Source organism: Kryptolebias marmoratus, linkage group LG1 (assembly GCF_001649575.2).
Source record: "Kryptolebias marmoratus isolate JLee-2015 linkage group LG1, ASM164957v2, whole genome shotgun sequence".
NCBI classification, from domain to species: domain Eukaryota; kingdom Metazoa; phylum Chordata; class Actinopteri; order Cyprinodontiformes; family Rivulidae; genus Kryptolebias; species Kryptolebias marmoratus.
The window spans coordinates 22,053,808-22,067,051 of NC_051430.1; the positions used below are offsets into that span (position 1 = coordinate 22,053,808).

Genomic DNA, 13,244 nt, shown 5'->3' on the forward strand with positions numbered 1-13,244 from the left:
AGACATTTGAAGTCAGACTTGTTAAAAGAGAACGAAGGGTGGTAGGAGTTCGGTCAAACTGGCTCCTGTGTCTAAAATAGCCCACAGGCTTTGTCCGAGTGGGAGGGAAACGAGACAAAGCTTATTCCCGTAATCCATGAAAGGCCAAACATAAAACCTCTTTGTGAATCGAAGAAAATAGACAAGTTATATTTTTTCCTGCAACTGAAGATTTTGTGACCTGGCATAAGCCGGAATCATAAAAATTGGCCCTTCAACTGGAAGCTGTGTGCTCCGACTTCCCCAAGAAACATGAGCTCATCTGTCCAAATGGTGGTGCTGTAATTAAGACACATCATAGGTCAAGTTGACTTAAAATATGATACACGTCTCCAGTTTAATATGCCGTAAAATCTAAAAACTTGGGCACGAAATACAACAATGTTATGACAGTACAATACATTTAACTCATTGACCTTTTGTACAATCATCATAAATTTGAGTTGGTGATATTTAGAAAACAATTTCCAAATCATAAAGGTCACTGTAAATACTATAAATACTTCATTCTTCTGGATAGAAATTACATGTGATTAGGTACACATGTAGTCCCTTATTGAACAGAGCCCTGTTTTGGTTGTGATAACTCATTGAAACAGTCTAAACAAGAGAGGTCTTAGTGAAAAGTTTCACATCCAACCAAAGAAACATTACAGTGACATCATTTTTATCCAAACCTATTGAGGAGTTTGGATAAAAATCTCAAAAATTGCAGTGCTATGAAATTTAGGTCTCATTACTTCCTCGAGTTTAAAAGAATTTAAATTATTGATTGGGTGTTCATATTTGTTAAGCTTTCTAACAATGTAAAAATATTATTTAAATGTATCTCAGCTTTAAATAAACTGTAACACTGAAGGCCTACTTAAAACACAGAGGTTTGATAAGGAATGGATGGTTAAAAAAGTAACCTATAAGTAGTCAAACGTATTCTAAAGGAGTGGGATTTAAAGTCCGTATCTCAAGCCTTCTTGCAGCTTTTCTAATCCCACTCATCAGATTTATTGTCCAGTACAACCTTTAATCATGTTTTAATTCATTTTTGGTGGTGGTGTGTGTGTGTGCGTGTGTGTGTGTTGGGAGGGGGGGCACTTCAGTGAGCTGAGTGCCCATTATGTGTTGCTTGTTGTGTTGGATTTGGCCAATTTAGAAACTTCTTTTTACAGACCCTAATGGGTTGAAGCACACAAAATGCTGCCGTCCGCTGCATTTTGTTTGTTGTCTTGCACGGTAAGTTTGTAACCTTGTCTACTGTTCTGTCTGTTTTTTATTTTTATTTCTGTTCCACCCTGGTTCAGCCAGCGAACGGTAATCACACCTGGGAGATGACCGTGCACTTTGGGAGAGAGCAAAAGTGATCACATAGTTTGAAAGAAGAAAAGATGCTCTCTCTCTTTTCCCTTCTGGGTTATTGGGGGGGGTGAAGGTGGTTCCTCCATAAATCTTTATCTGAGCATCTTTTTATTCACTACGGTGTTATATTAATTTTCAGTCTTTTTAGCTTATTTAACATATCTCTCTTATTCTTACACTCTGTTTTACACTTACAGTATACACACTCTGCCCTCATCATCTTTTTCCTCATTCTTCTCTCTTGGGACTCTTTTTATTGTTGTCCCAGCTATGGCCTGAGCTGGGCTGCGGATGTCAATTACAGGACTATGATAGGGCTTGTGCTGCATTATGCATGGAAGTGTCCCGCTGGGGGAAAAATGGCCTACAGCCAGTAACGAAGGATTGAGGGATGAATAATGGATGGAGAGATGGAGGAGCAAGACACTATTGCAATCTGTTTCTCACTAAATTGAAGATTTGCCCTGGCTCACACCTCTGACGCTTAGGGCCAAGCTACACTTGGTGACTCAGAGTCATGAAGTTGTAATGTTCGAAAGCACAAGAGGCTTTTAATCAGGATTTCATTTCGTGTGTGAAAACCCAGTGGGGTTCTGCCATCAAAGTGGTACCCCTTTGAAGGTCTTTATCTGTGAATTTATGTTCAACCAGCCGCATTGTGATCAGTTAAGCTTACCAGGACATTAATTCATTGCTCTTTTGGACTTTTTTTTTTTTTTACCATGTTTGTGCATAGCTGTCTCTGAGCCCTAAAAGACAACAGAAAAAGGTAATCTTCACTAGATCAAATTGCATGAGGCACAAATCAATGTTTCCCATCTAAACAAGACTCAGGAAGTGGACATTTTATTCTTTAGAGGAAAATAACTACATGTTAGTCTTGATTACATCCTAATGGCAGTTTGTTCCACCACTTGCAGTCAATTAAAAACAGTTTTAGATCACAGGTAACCAAACACAAGACCGGGCTGGTGGAAACATTCAGTCATTAAGCATGAAATGTTGCTATACCACAGGAAAATCGTTATTAAGAGAAGAAGACGCAGTCCGAAAATGACCTTCGTCACTGTTTTTTATTAACATGCAGCATATTGCTACTAAACTTTTCGTTATGGGTTTTCATCCATGCGTGCCATCTGGGCACAAGAACATAAGACGTTTTATTGGAAGTTACTGAATGTGCAGAGAAATTTGGGAAATCCAATAATTTCACAATTTACTGTTGTCTAGATTTATGATGACATTTACTGGAAAACCACAACAGCTCCGTTTTTAAATGAAGAAATGTGAAAAATGTTGCTTTAGCTTATATAGACTTAAATTTTAGAACATTCGTGTCACAGCCAGCAGTTGAAAACGTCCACACAAAAAAGAAAAGGTTTCGATCATGATGATATCTCTACTTGTGAGATGCAAAATCAGTGAATGGAGGAAACTTATTAGAATGACATATCTGTACATTGTTTAAGAGCTGCAGTGTAATTACCTTTAAAATCAGATAAAAGGTGTAATTCCCAGTTACAATTATCAAAATGCAGCATCTGTATTTTTGGTCTCCTCATCAAACAAGTGTGAGGCAATGAAGTGTGGTGCAAGAGAAAGTAAAAAGCAAAAGACAAACTGTTGGTCAGTAAGAGAAAGAGGCAGCAAATTATATATATATATATATATATATATATATATATATATATATATATATATATATGAATAAGATCTTGTATTTTAAAACAAAGCTCTGCACATCTCCATACAACTTTGTACTTACATCAAATTTTATGGTTATTTTCAAGCATAAATAGGGGCGGCAGCAAGCTGTAGCACTCTTTGTGCAGTATGGGGCACTTCCAGCAGGAATATTACCATATTTCTGTCAGTATAACCTTATAAACTGTATATATCTAGACCTCTGACCAGAACCTGGAAGTTGAAGCCAAAACAGGAACAACTTTTCCTGCAGGCTGGTTCCAGTAGAAGTTTTAAGTCCCGCCCCTCCATGTGAACAACTGAAATGTTGCCTTTGGTGAAAAAAAAAAACAAAAATCCTCTCAGATAATTTGTTTCAGGTTATTACTCTTGTTGATTCACATAGTTCTTACCTTTCTGCTGTAAGTTCAACACATTTATCTGTATTAGTTATTTCATGCTTAAAAGAAAGCTCATGTAAGACCATGGCTGTGTGAAAGAAAGTAGAGTGGACTTAAAGCCCACGTCACTAGTACAGAGACGCTAGTTTTAAAAATACAACATGACAGCTCCATAATCCGGGTCCTGCTGGTTTCAATTCCCAATAATGAGAGAAAGTGGGGATACTTTGTGTATAATATATACAGTCTGTGGTAGAATTGTGCAATGCAAAATTGACTGCAGTGTAAAGGTTTATAAAATGGTCTTAGCATTAACAACAGTGAGATTTTTGAGAATGGAGTTGTTCTTAAACTACTACTTTGTTCTTGGCCTTGCTCAGACAAGCCTGAGCTCATCAGTCCAGACTGAATTAAACTCTATTTCTCGAAACTGAGGTCATCCGAAGAGCAATCTTCCACAAGTCAGATATAAATTATTCATAATCGTTCAACAGAACCCCACTTCAAAAGATCTGAAGTGTCCCTTTAAGGCTTTATGATTGATGTAGCCATTTTGTGTTGGTATATTTCAAAGAATTTTTTACATGTGCAATTAGGCCAGTGTTGTATTACTAATTGATAGGTACCTTCTCAAGGAAAAAAAAACAACACATTTTTTAGATTAGTTATCAGATTATATAATGATGAAAGATAAAAAGAAATACTCCCAGGGACTACATATGCATGGATCTGTAAAGTCTCGTCATGCATGTACCCCTCACAGGTCCCTGATGTCAGCCAATGTCAGTCAGTGTATCAGCGAACGTGAAAGATGCTGTTGTTATTCATCACCACCATGGTGGGATGACACTATTTGTCACTGTAGTGATGGATTCCGTCTCCCTCAGAGGAACATGTGCAAGCGCCGTCTCTGAAAAGCTGTCTTTGTGTTTCACGCTCACTACCTCACACACACAGACACACACAAACATGCTGCTGAAACTGACAACAAAGAGGAGCTTATTTAATTGTGGGGGAAGAAGATTAGGCCACAAAAAAACTTACAAGGCTAATGTTAGCATCTTCTGCTCCAGTGAGAGCCTTTGTTTGAATAATCAGGATAAAACATGGAATAAGATTGTGAGATACTGTCTCAGAAATAAAGCCCATAAGACCCCATTCTATGAGGTTGACATGTTCCTAAACAACAGAGGGCCATGGCCTGCTTTTTATCTGATGTAAGGATCCTCAGGGAAATAAAGAGTAGTGTTGTCCCTCAGATATCCGATTTTGTTTTCCCTAAAAATAGACCCAAGCTAACCTATGTCTACTCTTTGTTTTTCCTGATAATCAACTTATCTTGTCACTGTAATTAGGTTGTGGAGAGGGAAAAATTAACTCCTCTGGTAATTTGAGATGCTAATCTTTCCTTGATGACATCAAGTTATTTCATAGTCATTGTAATTAATCAATAGAAAGAGTATGTGGGCTCATTTTAGCTTGTGGGAATAAACTGTCAATGCACCAGGCAAGTTAGTTGTAGCTGTCTCAGGAATTTGAACTAATTTACATAACTTTTTGAATAGATTTTACATGGCCTACTGCTCTAAGACACTCACTATTTCTAAAGATGAAGGTAAATCTTTAACAAAATAGAGACATCTTTAAGATATTTGTCACAAGACTAGGGGTTTTAAACCCCTATGAGAATTCCTTTTTACTTGGGACTCAAGTTTTCCATAAATTCTCCCTGAGATGTTGTGTCAATGGTGGTCAGGACATTTAAGATCTAAAGGGTGTGAAAAGATCTCTAGACAGTCTAGTGTTTTATATGGATTAGGAGAGAAGAAGGCCATTCATTCGCACCTCTGTGACCCCTTTTCTCATTCTGTCATGGAATAATAGCCTCCCTCTCACACACAGGTGGCCCCAACCCCCTCAGGATACTTAGAGCTTATTACAGAAAAAGGAAACAAAAAAGCTCTAGAAAGTCTTCACTTTGACCTTGACTTTGACAGGGGTTTGTGATTGGTCATGCTCTTTTAGCACATTTCATAGAAAAAAAAACTGAGAGCACAAGCACTGTTCAAAACACTAATGTTATATACTGTATGTTGAATCCTTTAATTATCATTGATTTAGGCCATTAGTGTGTGACTGTTGGGTATTTAGTCAGTCAGTTTCCAACTTTAGTTCAGATCAAAATGCATGAACAGCTACTGAGTCAGTTGCAATACCTTCACTTTTCATCGAGTGTAAACTGAGTGACATTTAAGTAAAAATCTCAGTTAATGCATTGCTTGTCATTAAATCTAGTACAAGGATTTATGTTTTGAATTGTACTCAGTTTCTAGATCCATTAGCCTTTATTTAAGGTCACTAAACAGTCTCTAAACTTGTGACATTCATGTATCCTCAGCTATAAGATAGGAATTTTCAGCCTGTTAGTACAAAGAACTGCAAAGTTGTTCAGCTTCCATCATTAGTTTCCTAAATTTCACATTTCTGGATAGATGATAAATGACTCTCTGCATCTCAGCCAAATTACACAAGATCTGTTAGGACGAGTTTCATGAAGCGTGGTAAAAAGGTGGAGCGTGTGCTATGAAAGAACCCATTAAATGTTAAGCTCAGATCTGGATCACCGAGAACTGTCAGTCAGCCTTTTCAGTGGTCCCGCCTCCTGTCATTTCACAGCACAAATCGCTGCTCATTTTCAGATGATTTTTTTTTGTCTAGTTATTCACGTTTGGTTGTAATGTTCTTCCATCTAAACATCCATTTTTATTTAGAAATGCAAAAATTATATCTTTGTTCATTGTCAAAGTGCCAGTATAGTTTTAAGTAGAGAGAGAAATTAATGAAATTACCCTAAAATAGCTGAATTTTTAGAAAGGGTGTATTTAAAGGCCAAAAATGTGTAAACAGCATCTTCCACCAAAGCTTTCGTAATAACCATTAAAAACTGAGTGGCACTCACTGTGCTTTTCTCTGCAGTTTTTGCTGTATGAAGGCATTTATAGTTTTCCTGTTAAAAATAACATTTACTGTCTCTATTGAGTGTAAAAAAATTAGGAAAAAAATACAAAAGTTTAGTTTTTTTTAATGAGATAAAATCATGAACATAAAAGCTAACTCACATTTTCTTTGACTCTGAGTTTTATTTAAAATGCTCTTATTGGTTAAAAATGATAATTAGGCTTTTTGAGTTGTAATATCTACCTACACAACCAGAAATAAACACTTTAAGTTCTTAAGATTTTCAACACTCCACACTTTTGACATGGAGCTTTTTAGATGCATAATGGTGTGTGAGGAAAATTTTATGCACTTTAAATGCTTATTTTGTATTAAAATTTCAGCTCAGTTGGTGCAGGATTAAAACAGGTTTGTCGTGATAACTTGATGAGTCAGCTGCTTTATGCTGTTCAATATGAAGAGGATGGAGAAAATAGTGTGCCGTTTGCCTCTCCTATGCCTGTTATAACACACATGTGGGTTTGTCTTGTGACAACAGCCTTTTGATTTTGCTGAAAAAAACCTTCGTTATGACCTCATCTATCCTGATGTTGTATTTTTCATAACAAGTGATTTTGTTTGACTCCTGTTGTTTATCTCTCTTTTACCTTTCATTTGTCATTTCCTTGTTTTTTTCCCAAAACTTCTTTTTAACATTGTGGAAAGAATCTATTGGCTTTATTTCTCCTGTTTATCCTTTATGTTATGTCTTTTATCCTTCACAGCCCCCATATCATTTTCCTGTCCCAGAGTGTGTTGTGCCCTGGAGGTTCTGGGTCTGGAGTGGGAAGCCCGTCTCTGTGTGGGTCCAGGATTTGCCATGAGATTGCCCACTCCTGGTTCGGCCTGGTGATTGGAGCCAGAGACTGGACTGAGGAATGGATCAGCGAGGGCTTTGCTACCTGCCTGGAGGACATCATATGGGCTCAAGCACAACAAGTACATTCTCCTTACTGATGGTCATGGTGTTCTTCTGAACTATTTTTTTTAAATCAAAAACTTCTTGTTGTTTTATTAGTTTGTCTCACAAGAATGAGAAACAAATTAGACTGCTGTATATTAACAGATCTCACAAAAATATCACAAAAAAGGTAAACTATCATTTGAGATAGAAGTCATTTCATAAGAAACAACTCTATATATCTTTAAGAGAATACGTTTGTTGCTGCATCTAAAGGTAGTACTACATAATACATAATCCAAATCCCATGACCAGAAATAGGTTTTCTAAAAGTCATAACAAGCCTAAATTTATAATTTGTCAATTAATTTAAATCTTTATATACCAGACATTTTACAGAAGAACATATTTGCTGCGTTGTCACTTACAGACCACTTTGTATTCAGAATATGTAACAAAAGCTGTCTTTTAAAGTTTTAAACATATAAAAAAGGCTAAGTAAGCCAGAAAGGTTAATAGACTTTACAGTTAACATTGTTCTGAAAGACATCGGTGACACTTGAGGCCATCAGGATGGGGCATTAAAAGAAGGATGGATCAATGACTTCTGAGAAAGAATTATTGTGTCTCTCAGCCTGGAGCCAAACTCCATCAGAGGATCATTGATCAGTTCAAAAAATATATTTATCAATGCAAAACATGGAGGTATTTTGACATCTACAGTGCACAATACATTAAACTAATTTAGAGAATTTGGGAACATTTATCCCCAAAAAAAGTCTAAATTAGAGTAATGTTTGGTGCATGCGATCTTTGAGACAGTGCTGCATGTGAAACCACCAGGCCACTGCAGCCTTTAAAGTCACACAGGTTTGAGAGAAGCTTGGAAAGCTATTGTCAGTCAACAGAGTCCACCTTGTGTATTACACAAGGAAGAATCCATATATTAACTATGGAGCCATGGTTTAGTTTTCCAGTAAAAAGCTTATCTTACATGGACAGAAAGAGAGCGGACTTGTCTTTTGTGTTCAGACGAGGCCACGTTTCAGCTTTCTTTTTGGAAAAATGGATTGCTGGGTTCATGCATGCCAAAGAAAAGAAAGAACACCCAGCTTGTTATCAGTGGAAAAGCCAGGGTCTGTGACGATACAGCAGTGCATCAGCTCCAATAAAGTGGGTGACTTGCATATATGGAACAGAGGCCTGTGCTGGAAATTTAATAACACATAGACTTTCATCAAGTTGGTGCCTTTTCCTAGAAGATCCATAGTTTCAGACTTTATTCTGCACAATTTAGTTAAAAACAAAGTGCTTGTTCTTCACTACCCTACCAACAGTCTCTCCTCTAAAATGTGAATTTGACAACAATGACGGCAGGAAATTGAACAATTAAAATGTTGTATTTAGTAAAAAGGAAAACAGTTTGTAGTTTCTAAATAAGGAAATAAATGATAAACGATGCAGCGCAGTGATAAACATGCTTCTCTTAATGTTTTTTTTAATTTTGAGCAAGTTACTGGCATCAAATGCCACTTTAGCTTATATGAACTTAATACAGTAAGAAACTAAAATTATATTTTTGTCGTACAGATAATTTAAGAAATTACAGAGTTAGGTGTTTAAAGAGTTTTCTGGAAATGGGGATTGCTCTTTCCTGCCATCAGCATAATGCAACAACTGAAACACATTTTTATATCATAATTATTTCCCCCTGCTTCCACAACTGCTCCAGGATTTCCAAATTTTGGTTTGGAATGCATCTAATTCATAGCTGCCAGCGACAGTGCTGCAATAAATTCATACGTCATCAAGTTCACAGTGAGTGAGTTTAAAACATAAAAAAAGGAAAAAAGAATAGACAAGGAACAAAACTGTCTGAAAATTAGTAGAGCTGGCCGAGCAACATGAAAGGAATTTCCTTCGCCAACCACAACATAAATCAGAAAACATAAAACTTGCACAGTTGTACAATTTGTAAATGAATAAAAGAAAGAAAAAAGCTCGCTATACAACGTTGATTGACATGTTTGTCCTCGGCCTGAGCTCAGAGTGCATATTAGAGGAAAAAAACAATAAAGTGACAAAAGAAGGGTGTAGCACTGGTATGTTTGTGTGGTTGCAACACTTCAGCTTTAATCCACGAGTTGATGTGCATGCAAACCTAATCCTCCTAGTTGCATTCCCATATCATCTAGAATTACACAAGTATTTTTCTCTTGTTTTATGTTGTTTAATCATTAAACCTTCGTGGTGTAAACTTGGTCCCATCAGAAACTGATTCAGACTCACACCTACAGTAAGACAGACTCCGTGGCGTTTCTTTGACAGACTCTTCCTGTATTTGTTGGTGAAACTTACATCATTTATTTGCTGCATTATTTATTTATTTATTTATTTGGTTAGGCTTCTTCCCAGCATCTTACCCGTTATCCTTTTTGCTACCCCGCAGCTCTCTTTACAGGAGAGAACAGAGCAGTTTGACCTGAAGGCACTGCTGAGGTGGAGGCGACTTTCCGACGAGCTGCAGAACTCAAAAGAGGAGCTTCAGATTCTCAGGTGTGTGCCTCAGTTTCATTTGTCATACCTTCACAGTATCATGAATGGCAGTGAAACAGCGCTGGATGAAGACGTGTTTATTTTACAAAAATATTCCATTCTTTTGACCCCATATGCTCCTCTAAAATGTGTTGATGGGAGTAATTTATAGCAGTTAATTGACGTGAAATGGGAGTAATTTTTTCTTGCAAAAGTGAATGTAACAGCTTAATTATAGTATTCTTTTGTCATTGCTCAACACACTTATAACAATACAAAAAGAAGTCTTAAGATGGAGAAGGGAGGAAAAAACACAGCTGAGTTGTGATTTGGAACAAAATCCTCGCAAAATCCTCCTTGCATGCAGACACAAACATTAGCGTAAGCTATATGCATTCCAGAAGTACAGGTGTGGCAGGTGTGCTGCACTGTCATGTCTTAGAGAAGCTCAGCGCACGAGGACAGCAGGCACGCACACTCTTCATCCTATCCTGACAATGTGGGACCCGCACCCTGTTTGTTTTATCCTGGGTGGAAGCACACTGTCGTCAGGGGATTATAGGTGTAAAATCCATCGAAGAGTTAACTCTTTCAGTGATGTAAATGTCCCTGGTAACTTACTGGACTTGAGCTCTCCTTTAAATAAAAGCAGTTCTCTACCGGAGATGACACTTGTATCACAGTGTGCTAATAACAACTCTGCTTAGTAGAAAGTGTATTATTGATTTCATGGCGCCTCTCCTTGTTTCTTACTTCTAAGTGTTGTCATCTGAAACACTCATGAAATAACCATAACTAGAATGCAAATGAACTCACTCCAAATAGCAGAATTGGTAATTATTTTGTAATTTTACTTATTTGCAACTTTTATAGGCAGTTTTTGCGACTGACAGTGAATGAGTGTTTGGAAATGAGAAGCTCCTTCCATCGCTAAATGCTGACAGCATATTGCGTAAATAAATTGGTTGTTACTGTGATGTAAGCCATTTTCACGCATGAACACTGGATAAAACGTAGCGAATGAGATAAGAATTGGGTCAGGATTTTCTCTGCAGCTGCTCATTAATGAATATGTTTTAACAGTTGGACGTTTCTCTGCGTGAGTTGCATTCTTAAACCTGCTGAAATTCATGAAATGGTGCTCAGGCAGAGCAGAGAGGAACTAAAAAACTAAAAAAAATGAAAAAAATTGGTTTGTTTATAGAATGAAGAAAATAAACTTTTTCTTACCTGTCTGCACCATTATTTAATTGGCCGTATCTGTAGTTTTGTCGAGCCAGGGGAAAACGATATGTAGGCCAGCAAAAAAAAAAAAAAAAAAGAAGAAGAAGAAAACACTTTAAAACAGCTGAATTTGGTTGTTTTCCAGAGTTATTACTGGAAAATTGGCTGGGAAAACTTTGAAAGTAGTCTTGAGCAAATGTTGCAGACTTCTGTGTACATTTCAGTGCTGCAACTCGTGAAAACAAATATTAAAGTAATCTTTAAATGAGAAACTACATTGAAAGGGTTAAATATAGAACTGTAAGAGCACTGTCTGTCTGTAGGGCCATCTAACAGGGTGTTCCCCTACAGGACAGACAAATGAGTGATTAGGAGGATCAGGGTTAGGTTTTTGTTTTTCTTTAGTGTTAATTCAACAACATATTTTCACATAAATCATACGTTGGCAACATAATTGAACAACCAAATGTATGTTTCCAGGAAACCCAGAGTATAGTATCTAAAGACAATATGTTAAAGTGGAAAAGAAGGAAACACCTTCCTTAATCTCTTGTGAAGCATGTCGAGGCATATTGGAAGCCTGATCACGCATTATTGACTGAACAGCTTTAATGTGTACATACAGTATTACTTTACCTAATAGGTTTGTGTCTCTCTACACTTGTCAGAACAATTTTTTTTTTTCAATTTCAGTAAATATGCATCATAATTTGTGTAAGTTGTGTAACAGTAAAGGTCTGTATTTTTTAAATGACTTCCTAACAATTTCTATAAACCTTCCTCTAAAGTGTAACACCATTAGGTACCCGTCAGATGAGAAAAACCTTTAGGGTAATAGTGCACAGCAGTCAGCTAAACAAGCAACATGTGCTCACAGGCATCCAGTATATGTGTTCATATAAAAAGCATAAATGACTATTTATTTACTTGGGATGAAATAATTTCCTCTATAATTACTACCAAATTACTGTTAGTTCTGGATGAAAATTATAAAGATATTAGAGGAAAGTAACATCACAAACATACATTTTTCTGTCTTAATTAAAGAGTTAAAAGAAAAGTACTGAAAGATTCATCTTACTACAATACAGGACACTTATTAATTAACTTTTGGCTTCTGTTTGGACTTTAGCATGGAAAAGGTTTCATTTTTTAAAGAAGTTTGTGGGGTTTTTTGTACTCCTGTTACAGTAAGAGAAGGTGTGATTTGCCTGCAGAACTGTGTGACAACTGTTAAAGTAAATCTAATTTTAACTCCAGGATGCAGGCGTTGTTCTGTTTTTTTTTTTTTTTTTTCTGCAAAACATTGCATTTTACCATGATCAGCACTGTTCCTCTAACTGTCAGTGATTATAATGTTATGGTTTGTCCGGGTACCTGAAGATAAGAATTGCATCCTCCCCGTTTGCACACATAAACACACACACACAAAGGCAAGATGTCAGGTTGTTCTTTTCAAGTTCAGTAGGTCACAATCGACACCCTGTGATCCAGCAGGGGCCCCAGTGGCCAGTGTTTATCAGACCATTTCAGATGAGTTATATTTAGGGCAGCCTGGGCCAGACACCATTCTCCCTGCTGATTTACTGGGCTGCTGGAAGCGCTCCTCTACCTTATCCGGTTTCCACAGTCAACCCAGTGTAATTTGTCAGGATATGGCTCGCGGAGCTATAAACCTCTTGTGTTTGTGTGCGCACGAGTGTGTGCGTTTGACATTAGGTTGTATCAGTAATAGCTCCCCGAGTTCCTCTCGCTCTTTCTCTCCTTCTCAATCTCAGCCACACCCAGGTGTATGCATGGCAACGAACGCACAGATAAACACTTCCACACATGTACAAAGAGTCAGATAAGAGCACCGTTTTTTTTTTTTTTCCCCCCTGAAATACACTGAGCTATTGTGAGACGTTCAGAGCAAAGAGCACAGATTCCTCTTTAAAGCTTTAGTTAATCATCTCTGACATAAAGAGGCAGAAAGCCAGGGATTTTCACATCTATATACATCCCTGTTCTTGGCCAACGAGAAGGGCGGAGTTCCTTTGTGTTACATAGCAGTGATGGATCAGCATTTTTCCTCGGTGTGATGTACCGCTGGTGTCTCTGACGCACAGAAT

General features: G+C 37.3%; 1 protein-coding gene across 2 annotated transcripts in view; it reads left to right on the forward strand.

The window, feature by feature from the left end:
• The window catches only part of aopep (aminopeptidase O (putative)), a 76,206-nt gene that overhangs the window by 15,721 nt on the left and 47,241 nt on the right, over nucleotides 1-13,244 (forward strand). For both annotated transcript variants that reach the window (XM_037976931.1, XM_017431296.3), the window contains exons 6-7: nucleotides 7,199-7,412; nucleotides 9,824-9,930. In XM_037976931.1, the coding sequence (XP_037832859.1) occupies nucleotides 7,199-7,412; nucleotides 9,824-9,930 (321 nt within the window). The remainder of the gene's footprint in view (nucleotides 1-7,198; nucleotides 7,413-9,823; nucleotides 9,931-13,244) is intronic.